This window comes from Herpailurus yagouaroundi, unplaced genomic scaffold (assembly GCF_014898765.1).
Source record: "Herpailurus yagouaroundi ecotype Mexico unplaced genomic scaffold, PumYag 189, whole genome shotgun sequence".
NCBI classification, from domain to species: Eukaryota; Metazoa; Chordata; class Mammalia; order Carnivora; family Felidae; genus Herpailurus; species Herpailurus yagouaroundi.
The window spans coordinates 5,520,555-5,536,193 of record NW_024412420.1 but is presented as its reverse complement, the minus strand read 5'-3'; the positions used below and the strand labels follow the sequence as shown (position 1 = coordinate 5,536,193).

At 39.9% G+C, this 15,639-nt stretch overlaps 1 protein-coding gene across 1 annotated transcript in view; it reads left to right on the top strand.

Moving 5' to 3' along the window:
* The window catches only part of ANKFN1 (ankyrin repeat and fibronectin type III domain containing 1), a 303,330-nt gene that overhangs the window by 150,086 nt on the left and 137,605 nt on the right, over positions 1 to 15,639 (top strand). Inside the window, exons 3-4 of the mRNA XM_040497067.1 lie at positions 293 to 427; positions 14,827 to 15,028. Coding sequence (XP_040353001.1) covers positions 293 to 427; positions 14,827 to 15,028 — 337 coding nt within the window. The remainder of the gene's footprint in view (positions 1 to 292; positions 428 to 14,826; positions 15,029 to 15,639) is intronic.

Genomic DNA, 15,639 nt, shown 5'->3' with positions numbered 1-15,639 from the left:
GAAGCTCGTTGTCCCTGCATGCCGTTCCTGATGGACCTCACGGATACAATAGGCTAAAGACACACTGAAGTCATGGCATCCTTTGACTACACATACAAGAGATTGAGAAATCAAGCCTCCTCGGGGCGACAGTCCTGAAAACACACCTAGATTCTGAGCCAAGCTGTTTCCCTTTCCCCGTCCCTCCCTGTGCATCATTTGCTCTTTTTATTTGGCATCAAGAGTAGCTCAGTGATCATGGACTTCGGCTCTTGCCTGTAGTGATCCTGTTCGCATTTTATTCTTTACACAGAATAGGAAGGAGGTTCGCTTGCTTTGCGCAGAGGCTGAGCCACAGGAGAAAGCAAAGCCAATGTGATTTACTGAATGAAAGCACTGGACAATTACCAACAACTTGTTCCTCTGCTGCCTCGAACAACCTGAACTGGTGAGTAAAATTTACTGTTGTCTTTCTTTTTATGAGTGTGGGGCTGTCTCATTCACTGATTATGTTTTAAATGTGTGTGTGTGTGTGTGTGTGTGTGTGTGTGTGTGTGTGTGTGTGTGTGTTGCTGCGGTTTAAATGATATTAAAAAAATCTGCATCTTCCAAAGTTAGCTGCAGGCAGTCCATGAAGAATGCACACAAGCACATACACAATGGTCTACGACAGCACATACATATCCATGTGCAGAGGTAAGAATGGGGGGTGGGGAAGCCCCACTTCTGATAATTAGGCATTTTGTTTGCATCAAGCTTGAGGACATTACGTGCTCGCCTAATTGATTAGCAAGAGCTATGAAAAATAAAATACTTTTTGTTGTATAAGATCATTTTCCAATCGGGCTCCTGAGTACCTACAAAATACCTGTTGGATTGGGTAAAGATGTATCCCATCAATGCTGACAATCCTGAATATACACCCAGGCATGTTGTCTTTAATCCAGTTTAGAGGTTGGACATGAAGGGTGGGGTGCCAGCATTCTGTCCATCCTGGATGAGCGTGCCCCTAAGTAACATCCTGACTGTGATGTTGAGGATGCCCACTGAGGGCACACAGTGGGCATGCATGCAGACCCTTGCTTGAGCCACTGCTGCTTTCGTACCTGTATGCCTCCAGCCCTTTTTTCTTCCGTGAAGATGCATGCTTGGTAGGGTGCACTAGGTTCAAAGTGGGATACTGTGTCTTATTATCCATGCTGGTCTTTGGCCTCTCCAAGGCCACTGGAAGTACCATTGATAATCAAGTCTGGCTTTGCTTCTCTGCCAGGCCACAGAAATCCCTATACTCACTTGATTTCTTCATTTCCTAAGTAAGATGCAAGGCAATCCCTGCAGAGGGGGAAGGTGAATGGAGAAAGCTATTGCTGTTACCCCCACCACCACGTCTTCTTAGTCTTTTGTTTGCCTGGCTACAGCAAGGCTTTACGGCAGCATCAGTCCATTTCTGGTGGGTTCGGAATCCATATAAATGTCATACCGAGTCTAATATCTTTGGTGGGCTCTGTCTGCAGTAGATCACTGGGCGTTCAGATGAAGTTGTGGTCTTGGGTGCTGACAACGATGGATGCTGGCAGAACAGTGAGCAGCATGCTTCTCTAAATAAAGACCAAAGTTAGGAAATCTGAGAGATGGGTGAGGTTTTGCAGAGTAGAAAGTACCCCAGGCCCCCCAATCGCAAGAGTAGGGTCATTCTCCCCTGTGATGTGGCTGTTCCACAAAGGATGGCATTCCAACAGAAAGGAGATGGAATTGCCTAGTGGTTAGAAAATGTCAGGATAGTAGGGCACTTTTGCTAATTCCTAGACTGTGTATCTTTAGGAATTCCCTTACTTTCCCCAGATCTCCATTCTTCCATTCTTTCCATTCTTGATTGTTTCAAAGAAGGCATGCTAAGCTCAATTAATTTATCCATGAGATACTACTTAAAGCTTTCCTGTGAAAGGATCGGTAGGTAATCAAGATCATTGTTCATATGCTTTAATCCAGTGACCATGCATCAGAAACCCACAGGTGAGGGTTTATGTGGGGATGAGGACATACATACCCCTTCTCCATCTAAGGCATATAGAGCACTCTGAAGGGAGCATGATAACACTCACGGAATTAGGAGGGGAAAATAGAGCTGAAAAATGGCATTTAAAAGAACAACTTCAAATAAATAGGTGATGTAAATAATATTTTTTAGTATTGATCAGGAATAACTGCTTTTCTATACTTATGATGCCAAGATAGTAAAGATCTTAAGTGTTTTGAAATTAACCTTTTGGAGGAGTTAGTTCAAGGATGAGGAGAACCCATGTATATAATTTATGTACAAATTACCCCCATACCCATGCACATGGAATTAGCAGCTACAAATGTGCTATGATTTATTTGAGGAATTCCAGAAGACCCATTGGCCAAAGAATTGTCCCATTTCTAGGATTAAGGTGCCTGAAATTCTTTTATCAGGGATTCAATTAAATATTGCTGTCTTTTATAAAATGCAAATATTCTTAGGAGGAATAACAAATTAAGACACTCATAGCCTATCATAAATGAATGCATTAAATTTTTTCTCCCTCAGGGGAAACCCAAAGGATATTGCATTAATATTATATTAATTCTTCTGCTTTCTATTTACTTCATACCTGTCTCCAGGAACTTCTTTTGTAATTATCACTTCACTCGTGATCAGAAAACTAAGGAGACTTTAGAACAAGCTATTGCCTTCTTTTTATGGGATGCTTGGATTAGACGATACCATCTAGATTTCCTCTAGGCCATCGAGAGTCACAAGTGGAAAGCTGAACTCATTATCTTTCCCCCTTTTAAATCCACTCTTCCTCCTGTATTCCTTCTTTTTTTTTTTTTTTTTTTTTTTTTTTTTAACTATTGGTGGAACCATTCTGCACCTAATCAGTCAAGCAGAGCTAATAGAAGTTATCATCAGGCTTCCTGATTCCTTGGGCCCCTCCATCCAATCACTAACCAAGTTTGGTCCATTTTGCTTCCTTCATTTTAATCTGCCCAGCCCTCTCCATCCCCATTGTCACATGCTATAGTTGAAGTCACCAGCTCTCATGGGGACTTTTTCAAGAGCTTATACTTTGTTGTCCCCTGTCACTGGTCCCACCACACTCCCTTCCCTTCAAACCACCCTCTAGATACTACCAGAGTGGTTCTCTAAAAATGCAAATCTCAGCCTTTCTCTAGTGCTTCCCTGTTGTGAACAGGTTGAAATCTATTGTCCCTCAACATGGCATGAAAGCTCTTGATGGTCTAGCCCTGCTATCTCTCCAGGCTTCTTTCCCAGGGTCCTAGCATGGTGGATGAAATGTACCTTTGGAAGTGTCAGAACCCAAAAGAATTCCATTGGGCCCCCGTGGGCATCAACCTACCAGGAACACTATGACATGTCCTAACCTGAGCTGTTATACCTGGAATGCCCTTTCATTTCCTTCCTGCTGGTTGATTCCTCATTCGTTGTTCAAAATCTTGCTCAGGCATCACTGTCTCTAACCCATTTCCCCATACCTTCTTCTGCCATGACACCTCCTGCCACTCAGCCCTCTGTGCTACTTACTGCCTTAAACATTTGAGAGCAGTGTTAAGAGGCTAAGCTCTCAGATCTAGAGTCATATTGCCTGGGTTTGAATCCCAGGTCTGTCTCCTTAGTAGTACTTCAATTTCTTACTACATAAAGTGGGACTAATAATAGTCCTTACTTCACAAGGCTATTATGGGAGTCAAAGAGCTGATACATATAAAGGCATTATTTTATTTATTTTTTATTATTTATTTATTTATTTATTTATTTATTTTGAGAGAGAGGGAGAGAGAGAGCAGGGGAGGGGCAGTGAGAGAGGGAGAGAGAGATAATCCCAAGCAGGCTCCACGCTGCCAGTGCAGAACCCAATGCAGGGCTCGATCCCGTGAACTGTGAGATCATGACCTGAGCCAAGATCAGGAGTTGGAGGCTTAACCAACTGAGCCACCCAAGTGCCCCAAAGGCATTATTTTAGTTTAGTTTAGTTTAGTTTACTTATTTTGTGTGTGTGTGTGTGTGTGTGTGTGTGTGTGTGTGTGTGTGAGAGAGAGAGAGAGAGAGAGAGAGAGAGAGAGAGAGAGAGAGAGAGTCGGGGAGAGGCAAGAAAGAGACATATAATCCAAAGCAGGCTCCAGGCTCCAAGCTGTCAGCACAGAGCCCAATGCAGGGCTCACACTCCCAACTCGTGAGATCATGGCCTGAGCTAAAGTTGGTCACTCAACCAACTGAGCCACCCAGGCGCCCCACAAAGGCCTTATTTTAAGTAGTGCCTGACTCAGAACGTGCTAAAGAAGTAAAAGCTATTATCATTATTCCATAATTTCACACATTAAACTATTTCATACCTACATACACTTGTGTGACTGTCTTCCTTGTTAGCCTGTGAGCCCCTTGGTGTTGGTGAAATAATCAACTTGTTTCAGTTTGTCTGGGATTTTCCCAGTTTTAGCACTGAAAGTCCTACCTCCAAGGAACCCCCTCAGTCCTAGGCAAACCAAGACAGTTGGTTAACCTCTGAGGGTGTCTTCTTTACCTTTGACTTCCCAGGGTCTATCGCAGGATACACAGACTACAAAGTAGATCACCCTTAAATATTTATTGGACTACAGAATCAAAATTGATTCTTTCCTCCTTCTTCATAAACACTCTTTTAAAACTTCAAATATAGTCTTCTTCCTGCTGTGAAGTCACCGCTGACTTTTCAAAACTTACCACTGAATAACCAAATATATTTTTTTAAATGCACAGGAACTCGAAAGGTTATTTCCACCCTGTTATATATTATCAGTGTAATGGAATTGCCCACTCTTCAGCAATCAGAGACATACCTGTCATGTTAATAGCAAGTGGGGAATAGGAGAAGGGTCACACTTTCTTTTCTGTCTAATGACAGGCAGGTTGAAGTGTGAAGGTCCCCAGTTCACATCACAGCCTGAAGAGCAATCTTGTCTGAGTCAGAAATGTTCCCTTCGCTGAATGTATCTGTCTACCCAGCTGTCAAGAATGGCTGGAGCTCCTGTTTCTAATATGCTTTGTCTTACAACTGCTCTTCATCCAAACTGGCCCAGATCTTTTTTCACAGTACAAATATGATGAGAAAGTCCCACAACCAAGCTCCTGTGAGACAGGGACTCTGGACGTGCCAGAACTCATAACAAAGGCAAGATCTCTTCAGAATCAAGGTCTAAGAAGAAACTGACAGGCAGCCAGACCAAGGTCCCTCAGGCAGAATAATAGCAGAGTCGCTAAAAGCATGGACTTTGGAGTCAGAATTCATTTACGAGCTGTAGGATCTTGGACCTGTTACTTAACCTCTCTGGGCCTCAGTTTCCTTATTAGCAAAGTGATGATATAATAGTACCAACTTTCTCCTAGGGTTATTATTACATTTTGTCTTAGCTTGTGAAACCAAAACCTGAGGCAAAAACCAATCATGAATGTTCTGTTGGGTATTGGGAGACACAACCTCAGAGCATCAAGAGTCAAGCCATCAAGGAAAAAAGGGAAATGAGTCAAGGAAGGAGAAAAAACAAATATAGGTGGTTTGTAACTGACCTAGCCAAGCTTCACAAGAAAACACATCTGGTGGTTTGTTTGTATGTGATTGCTTCCAAGAAGCCCTCAGAGCAATCCGCAAGGGAGGAATGGAGAAGAAATCATCTGCGGGCTGCTTCCGGTCTCTTGCCTCTCATTGGTCCGGTTTTTCACATTTCCAGGTAGTGTGACCCAGTCCCTCAGGGTAGCCATTAGTAAAGCTGGAGCCTCCCTCATGGGTCTGGTTGGGTCAGAACTGCCGCAGCTACTGTCACAGCAAGCATGGTGGGGGCCGTGCCAGGACCCGCCCTTCGCGCGACGCAGCTGGTGTTAGAAGACAGGATAATGGTGGCAGCCAAGGCTCTCGAGTCGAGCAAGCAGCCAAAACCCAGGGAACAGGTGGTTTTAAAGTAAATCTGGGGAGGCTCCACTCTCCACAGATTATTCTTGCCATTTTGGATCTGGCTTCTCCAGGCTACTGTCACTGTTTCCTTACGGTTGGCCCCAGATATATTTACAGGCCCTCCAAAAATGTAGCTGGGATAAGCTGAAATAAACAGCAGAAGTTTTTAAGTTTCATAAAGTATAATTCATCAATTTATTTTATGGTTTCTGTTTTCTGTACCTCTTCTAAGAAATGATCACCTCATGCAAGTTCACAAAGACTATCTCTTATTTTCTTCTGGAAGTGTTACAGTGTTATCTTTTACAGTTAGGTCTATAATTGATTTCATTTGAAGTTACTTTCTATCTATGATATGAGGTAGGGATTGAGGTTTTGTTTTCGTGTTACATATGGATATCTCATTGTTCCAGCACTATTTGTTGGAAAAAATATTTTTCCCTATTGAATTACTTTGATACCTTTGTCAAAAATCAATTGATCAGGGGCACCTGGGCGGCTCTTGATTTCAGCTCAGGTCATTATCTCACGGTTCATAGGTTCAAGCCCGCATCAGGCTCGAGCTTGCTTGGGATTCTGTCTCCTCTCTCTGCCCATCCCCCTCTCTTTCTCTCTGTCTCTCTCTCTTTCTCTCTCTCTCTCTCTCTCTCTAAAATAAGTAAACTTTTAAAAACTCCATTGATCATGTATGTGCATGCTATTTCTGGTCTCTCTATTCTGTTTCATGAAATTTATATGTCTTATCTTTGGGCCACAGTCTTTATCTGGAGAGCTATCCTTAAACCAGTACCACAGATCTTGATTACTGTGGCCTTGAGGCAATTCTTGAAATCATGTAGTGTAAGTCTTCCAACTTTGTTCTTCTTTTTCAAAGTTATTTTGACTATTTTAAATCCTTTCCATTTTTATAAAAATTTTAGAATCAGGTTTTCGATTTCTCAAAACAAAACAAACAAACAAAAAAAACCCCAACAACCCTGCTATATTGGGATTGTGCTGAATCTAGAGCTCAGTTAGGAAGAACTGACATTGTAACAATACTGATTTCTTCTGATCTGATGCATGAAGAAGGTATACGTCTCTATTACTTAGGTTTTCTTTAATTTCACTCAGTAATGTCATGTAGTTTCAAGTATACAAGTTTTGCATACATTTGTTACTTTTGTTGCTGAGTAGATTTTTGTAGATTTATTAGACCCTTCTACAAAATGTTCATGTCATCTGCAAATGAAGACTGTCTTGCTTCTTTCTTTCCAGTCTTTATGCCTTTATTTTTCTTGCCTTGCTACACTGACTAGAATGCCCGGTATAACGGAAGAGATAGGAGAGGTCATTCAGGCCTTGTTTCTGATCCTAGGAGGAAGCACTTGGTCTTTAACCATTAAGTATAATGCTTGCTGTAGATTTTTGTAGAGAATCTTTATGAGGTTCAGGAAGTTCCCTTATATTCCTGAAAGCTTTATTATTATTATTATTATCATTATTATTATTATTATTATTATTATTATTATTGTGATGATGATGAATGGATGTCAAATAATGTCAAATGCTTCTTTTTCTGCATCTGTTAAGTGACCATATCATTTTTTTATTTTATTCTGTTAATGCAATAAATTACATCGATGAGTGGTTGAATGTTATCCTGCTTTCCTGGAATATACCCTACTTGATCATGATATATTATCCTTTATGTATATTGCTGGATTTTATTTGCTAACATTTTGTTGAACTTTTTGGCTTCTATGTTCACGAGAGACATTGAACAATAGCTTTCCTTTCTTATAATGCCTTTTTTCTGGTTTTGGTATCAGGGCAATGCTGGCCTCAAAAATGAAACCAAATTTTTGGAAGAGTTTTGTGTAGAATCAGGTTTTTTTTTCCCCTTAAATGTCTGCAGACTGTAACATTTAACATGACCTTTAGCAAATATTGTGGGGGCAAAGAAACTATTAGAATGGAAAAAGAAAGTATAAAACTAGAAACTAGCTTTCTCATGTAGGATTTCATCACATCTCCTAAATTCTGGTCTAAAACTATGTTGCAGAGACCAGCCCACCTTCACTCAACAGATCTTGTTTGACCTTCTCTTTGGAGAAAACAAAGATACATCTTCTTTCCTTAGAGAGAGCACCAAGAGTTTTTTCTTATGAAAATAATGCCTAAAAACTGATTAATAGTGGTATGCCCATCCAACTGAATACTACTCAGCAAGAAAAAGTGAAGAACTACTAATAGAACAGTGTGGATAAATCTCAAAATAATTAAGCTGAGTTAAAGAAGCCATATTTTAAAGAGACAGAGAGAGAATAGTGATTATTCCATTTTAAGAAATCCTGGGGGGAGGGGAAAAAAACAATCTGTAGTGTCAGAAAGCAGATGAGTAGTTGCCTGGGAACAATAGGCCTGAAATAAATAGACGTCCAAATATTTTTGAATTTATTTGATTACATGAAAAAATATTTGAACGTCTATTTATTTCAGGCATTCAGGCACTTTGCTAAACTATTGATAGGTATCATTTCATTTAAAATGCTAATATCCTTTTTAGACGTGACTTTTTTAATTGAGATAAAGAATACTGTTAATGATAAGGCAACTGAAGCTTAGGGAAGGTAAATAAATTTGCCCAGTGTCTTGCAGTTAATAGGTAGAAGAGTCAAAATCCAAAGTTAGATCAGCCTGATATCGAAGTCCCTACTTTTAATACTGTGTTTAAAATCACCATGATTATCTTGCAATTGAAGAATGGAATAAAATGTAACTATAGCTCTCAACCTGTTGAGTGTTTCAGTGAAAATGGCTAACCAGGAATGCCCTCTGAAGAGTGATATCCCAGACCTAACATGACAAAAACAATTTCCCTACCAGTTCTCCAGGATTCTGTATCTATTTTACCCATCAGGTATTTCATTCGTCATTTGAGTCTTCTCTTCTTCCCCAGTTCAATTTAATGCGAAAATGCAGAGTAGTGTTACTATCATTTTCAAGACACTTTGTTGGGTGCTGTAGGGGTTGCATGATATATCAGTAAAATCCCCAACGGGAATCATATGGCACATGAAAATAGAGTAATTGAGGAAAGGTTAATACATTTTGTACTTCTTTTGTTAAATTTGTCAGTATTTGAATCTTGTTAATGTCATGCTATTGTAAATGCAATTGTGTTCTCTAAATTTTGTTTTCATTTTGTTGTGTTAAATCAGAAAGTAGAATAACAGACTTATAAACAAAAGGTAGACTTATATTGCCTTATATGTATATTACCTTTTATATTTACCTCCATAGTTTCTTTACCAATGCTTTATCTCTCCTTGTGTGAATGTGAGTCACTGTTTAGTACCCTGAAGGAGTCCCTTTACTATGTCTTGTAGGGAAGGTCTGCTGTTAAATTCTCTTGGTGTTTGTTTAGCCATGCATGTCTTAATATCACCTTCATTTTTTAAGGGTCGTTATGCTGGATAGAGACAGTCTTTTTCTTTCAGCATCTGGAATATGTCATCCCACTTCCTTCTGTCCTCTATGGTTTTCTGGTGAAAAAAATCAGCTGTGCATCTTTTTGAGGATTCCTTGTATGTAAGAAGTTATTTCTTGTTGTTTTCAGGGTTTTCTCTCTGTTTTTAGCTTTTGACTGTTTCATTATGATGTATTTAGGTGGGAATATCTTTGAATTTATCCTGCTTGGTGTTCATTGAGCTTCTTGGATGTGTAGGTTAATGCTTTTCATTAATCTGGGGAAGTTTTTGACCATAATTTCTTCAAATATGTTCTCCCCCTTCCTTCTTTTCCTTCTTAGACTCCTATTATATATATGTTGGTACACTTGATGGTGTTCCACACTTCTCTGAGACTCTGTTCATTTTTCTTCATTTCTTTCTCTTTTTGTTTTTAAAACTGGATAACCTTAGTACATCGATCTTCAAGTTTGCTGATTCCTTCTTCTGCCTACTCAAATTTGATGTTGAACCCCTCTAGTAAATTATTCATTTCCATTATTTTACCTTTCAACTTCGTAATATCTACTTGGTTCTGGATTTGTTTTATAAATTCTACCTCTTTAGTGATACTCTCTGTTTCATGAGATATCATCCTCACAATTTTCTTTATTTCTTTAGATATGGTTTCCTTTTGTTCCTTGAACATATTTAAAGTTTTTGCCTAATAAGTAACATTTAGGCTTCTTCATGGGCAATGTTTATTGACTGCTTTATTTCCTGTGAACGGGACATACTTTTGTTTGTTTTGTGTATGGCTCATATTTTTCGCGTTAAGAACTAGGCATCTTAAATATTATAATATGGTAACTCTAGAAATCAGATTATCCCATAATCCCACCTCCTCAGGGTTTATTGTTTAGTGATTTTTCAGAATTAAATCTGTGACATCTGTATTCTTTGTCACATGTGACCACTGATGTCTCTGCTTGGTTAGCTTAGTGGTCAACTAATGACGGAACACAAATTTCCTTAAATGCCTGAAACCAGTAAGTCTTCCAGTCCTAACAGAAGGGCTCTGTGCACACGTTGGGGCACACTTTCAGTATTCTCCAGACAGCTGACAGCTCTGCCTGACCCTTCGCTTCCTGCTTGCACACAGCCCCAGCATCAGACAGAGAGAAGAGCTTAAGAGCTTCTCAGGTATTTTATGAGAAGGCTTCCAGCCCTGGGCATACCTGTGGTCTGCTAGATCCCTTAGCCACTCGTCAGTTTTCCTAAGTCCTCTATGGACAGGCATTCCCCAGCATTTCCCTTTAAGCTTTTTGATTAGTCTATTGTTTGCCCCAACTTTTATCCACCCCCTCAGGCAGCTGTGATGATTAAACAATTGCTGATGTTTGTTTTTGACAAGATGCCTTAGAGGAAAAGGTTATTTGCACTTGGTGAACCCTGAGGCAGGTCAAATCAAGAAAAGTCTTGGGAGTGGGGCCTTCTAGGGAACCACCAGGAAGGTCAAAAGACAGTTCTCTCAAAATGGGGTCTTGAAAGAGGCTGCATCACCATTTTGTACATCCAGTGGCTGCCAAGCTACTGTTTTTTTATCATGAATATACACTGCTGGCTTTCAGGGCTACCACAGAGCCGAGGAAGCTAGGAACTGAGCACATTAAAAATTCCACATAGCTCCCTGTTCTTATCAAATTAGCCACTTTTCTCAAATAAACACTTCCTGGATTGCTGCAAACTTTGGTTAATTTCCAGGGTCATGAGGAAGTTAATTTTGACATTTCCTGCTATGTTCTTATTGCTTTTGTGGAGGAGACAAGTTTTGGAGGCCATTACTCTGACATTCCCACTGTCCTATTATTCTTCCGTTTTTAATCTTTCTGTAAAATGTTTATTTAGGCGTACCACTTGTAAATCACTTTTTAAAAATCCCAGTTGGAGAGTTTTCTCTTTCATTAGGAAAAGTAAACTATTTGAGTATATTGTACTCACAGATATTTTCAGTGTTAGCCTTGCTGCATCATTTTACGTTTCTATTTATTATGTTTTCTTATTTTGTTTCATTTTATTTTTTTAATTTTTCTTTAGAGTTATCTTTATTCCTCTCCTTCGACTCATAGTTTGAAGTTCAGCTTTCTGTTTGATTACAAGTTCCTGTGAACACACATATTAAAATATCTAAACTTGTATTTTTCTATCAAAATAAAAACTAAACAGTGTAATAAGTATGCAAAGTCATCTATTAAAGCAATGTTTAAAACCAACAAAAAAAACTATTTAAATTATTACGATGTACTTTGGAGTCTCTGGTTTGGGAAGATTGAGGTAATCTTAATAATTTCTGCTATTTATTGAGTGGCTGCTGTAAGCATTGCACAGGATGCATGCTTTCATTTGTTAATTCATTTCATCTTCATAACTCTGGAGAAACTCTTGTTACAGATGATGAAATGAACTCCAAGAATTTCAATAAAGTTCCTGGAGTCACATAGATTATAGATAACAACATCATGATCCAAGCTCGGGTCTGCCAAATTCCAAATCCAAAGCTACAATGCTTTGCAAGGGCCCAGCCGTTTCTATAAGGGTAAAACCTTAAGAGTGTAGTTAGTTGGGAGGGGTGTGCACATTTATGAGAACAAATAACACGGAGTTGTCTTTCTCAGTCTCTCTCATCAGACAACATTTTAAATATAGAGGGGGAAAAGAAAATATAATGATAGATGAAATCTAGAAGAATAGAAACATGCTGAAAGATGGCCAGGAAGGAAGGGGCAGCTGGGGCAGCATGAGAAGGAAGTCAGAGAGACAGAGAGAGTCAACCTATTTTGACTGAAGGGAACAGATGGGAAATGAGCAAAGACAAAAGGAGCCATGTGGGCAGGTGTCATCGGTTAGAGGGCAAGTGACTGGAATTTGATCAATCGACAAGAATTTATTTACTGGACTCCTGGGCACTGTGTGAGATACAAAAGAATGTAGAGTTATTTTGGGAATGATAATGATGTAGACAAGACAGATGGCTTGAACTGGGGCATTAACGCTGAAGGAAAAGGCTAGAGACAGAAGGCAGAAAGAAAGAGGTTAAGGCGATCTCCATGTGAGCCAGCTTGCATATCAATCTGGATTTTTTGTGGGAATGGCAAGATATAGAGGAAACGCTATAATTGCTATTGAATCAAAGTTAAAGGATGTGTAGATGGAAGGAGGAAGATGCCAAATCACCTACTCTATTTCTGCATTTAGGTAAATGAAGAGATTATTAAAGATTTATGAAAACACACCCATATGTACATACACACTACAGAGAGTGCATTAAGTCATCCTCCCAAATGTAAATATGACCATTCAGCAAAGATTGGGTGGGGCCTGATACACGTGACTCACCCTGAATAGATCTGACCACCTTGGAAGGTACTGGGAAGGCTTTTTGTGTTGGAGGAAATTGTAAGCAACACTTAAAAGGTGCCTAAAGACATTCAACAATGTAATGAGGATAGATCTCCATTTGTTAATGTGCAAGTAAGTCAAGGTTAGTTGGGGCCAATGGACATGGAACCCAGTTCAGAAGTATGAGCAGAAAATGAGCTTTCTGAGTAGTTCCTTAGAATATTACTTGTAATAGACTCTCATATGAACATTCCTTTATTCTAAAGTATTTACTGAGCATCTTCTGTAACAAAAAATGATAGCTTCCATGAGTTTTCTATACTCTAAGCTCTTTACATGCATTATCTCACCAAATCTTCATAACCATAATGTGCTATTAGTATTATCTCTATTTTATAAATGAGAAAAATAAGATTCAGGTGTGTTAAATAACTCACCCAAGATCACATAGTCAGTAGCTGGAAGAGGAGCAATCCATACCCTAATCTGTATCATGTTTCTTTCACTTTGAGGCAGGTACATTTTAGGTGCTGGGGATATAAAAATTCATACTTGGCATTCCTTGTTCTTGAGAAACATATAGAGTAGCTAGGAGACAGAAAGCCAAAGAGTTGCAATACAATAAAATATTTTCTGTAAGAAGCATATACCAAGCGAATGAGTAAAGAAATACACAAGTTTGCCTCAGACTGTCAGAGACCCCTTGAGCATAGACCTTAAGGCTCAGCAATTGTTTCCTAGGTGGTGAAGGCACAGATGGGATTCCAATACAGGCAAAAGCAGTGCAAACAAGCACCCAGATGCAGGACAGAGTTTGAACTATTTAGGAAACTCTAAGGAGATCAGAAAGACAGAAACATAAAACATAGAGGTACAGTAGGCAATGAGGCTGGAGAGGTAAGAACTGGTACGTGAGGCCAAAGAACTTAGAGTTTATCCTATAGAAATTGGGGAAGCATCAAAGTCAGTCCCATGATGAGTTGGGTTAATAAAAGAGATTCTTACATGATATTGTATCATGAGATCCATAAAACTATGACAATTCAAAGACTGGAGATGACGTCCAAGGGCCACAGCTATGTAACAATGGCAGCATTACAAATGGAAGACTCCATCGGAGATTTAAGGGAAGGTGGTGAGAACGCAGCAGCGTGCTCCAGAGAGATCTGGGCCCAGTGTACTAGAGGCTTCCCCGGGGTGAAGCCGTGGTACATAATTGCCTTGGCCAGTTGTTTCACTCGTGCATTTGCTCATCCAGTACACATATGCATGCCAGGCAGCCGTTGCCTCAGCAGCATCAATATGTCAGTAGCAGTACCCAACTTAATAGTGGATGGCTTTTGAAATGGCATGGCTGATCTCCTGTAAACTGACTCCAGGTGTGACATTGGTGAGGACCTGTTTAGAGGTTTGTGGAACAACAGTCAAGTACTACTTGGAGAATACCAGTAGTGAGTCCCCCCAGAGGATACTATCTGGAGTATCTGGGGTGAGCAGGGATGGAGCTATGGATACAAATCCCCCAAACTTCTGGGCACTGGGGTAGCTCACCAAATCTCAGACAAGACGCACAATTTAACACCTCAAGAGAAGGGGTATCTGCAGAGAACAACCATACCCAACAGAGGGCAGCATCTAAAAGGAGGTAAGTAGAAAGGTCCCAATTACATATACCCAAGGGGAACTGAACAGAACTCCTGGTTATAGATTTGAGACACTTCCCCTCAGTGGGACAGAGACCAAAAGACTTGAGTCAAGGCTCATGTCATATACATGTGTGTATTTAAGTGTATATGTGTAGATAGTAAATGGATATAGTCATTACATTCTTGTCCCCAATTAGCTACGTGGCTGTAAACAAGCTGTTTCCCTCCCTGAGTTTCAGCCTTCTCGTCTATAACATGAAAAAGCTAGCCCTCATCTCGAAGGTCGCCTCCAGCTACAGTATTTTATTAGGATTCCAGATGGTTACTGGTGATGATAAAATTCTTTGTCAACTTATAATTACGTTGTGTAAATGATACAACATCAGGTTTTCCTCTTCTCAGGAACTGCTTTGTGAAAATGACCCAACAAATGCAGAATCTGCATCTTTCTCAGTCGAAAAAACATAGTGCCCCATCGTCTCCCAACGCTGCCAAACGCCTGTACAGAAACCTCTCTGAGAAGCTGAAGGGAAGCCACTCTTCGTTCGATGAGGCCTATTTCAGAACAAGAACCGACCGGCTGAGCCTCAGGAAGACCTCAGTGGTAATAACATGCTTTAGATTCTTGTCTCTGCTTGCTTTGTGGAGTTGTGTTTGGGTTTAAGGAGATGCTAAGATGTTCCACGTTTACTTCAGAACCTGGTGTTTGCAGGTCTACAAGTGCCAAGAGTCAGATAAGGCAGGAACCACACGTGTCTGTGCTGAAGCCAAAGCTTGAGTGATTGTGGGAGTTTCCCTTTCTTTTTCTTAATTTCTTGCCCCTTCTTTTCTCTTAGTTTTTCTTTCTCTAATATATCAGAGAAACAAACAAACAAAATAGCAGTTTGACAACTGTGGAGCATGAATGATATAGGCTTTCTGAAAGCTTCAGTATTCATTCAAGTATCAATGAACTTGAATATATATATATCAATAAACAATATTTCATTTACTTATTTGTAACGTGCAGCCCATATGTATTCCAGAGGCATTCAAAACAGAATCCAGGCCAAAAAAAAAAAAAAAGTGTATGTATTATATAATGGGAAATAAGTAAAGTGATAGAGGGAGAGAGGAAGGGAAGGGAAGGGAAGGGAAGGGAAGGGAAGGGAAGGGAAGGGAAGGGAAGGGAAGGAAGGAAGGAAGGAAGGAAGGAAGGAAGGAAGGAAGGAAGGA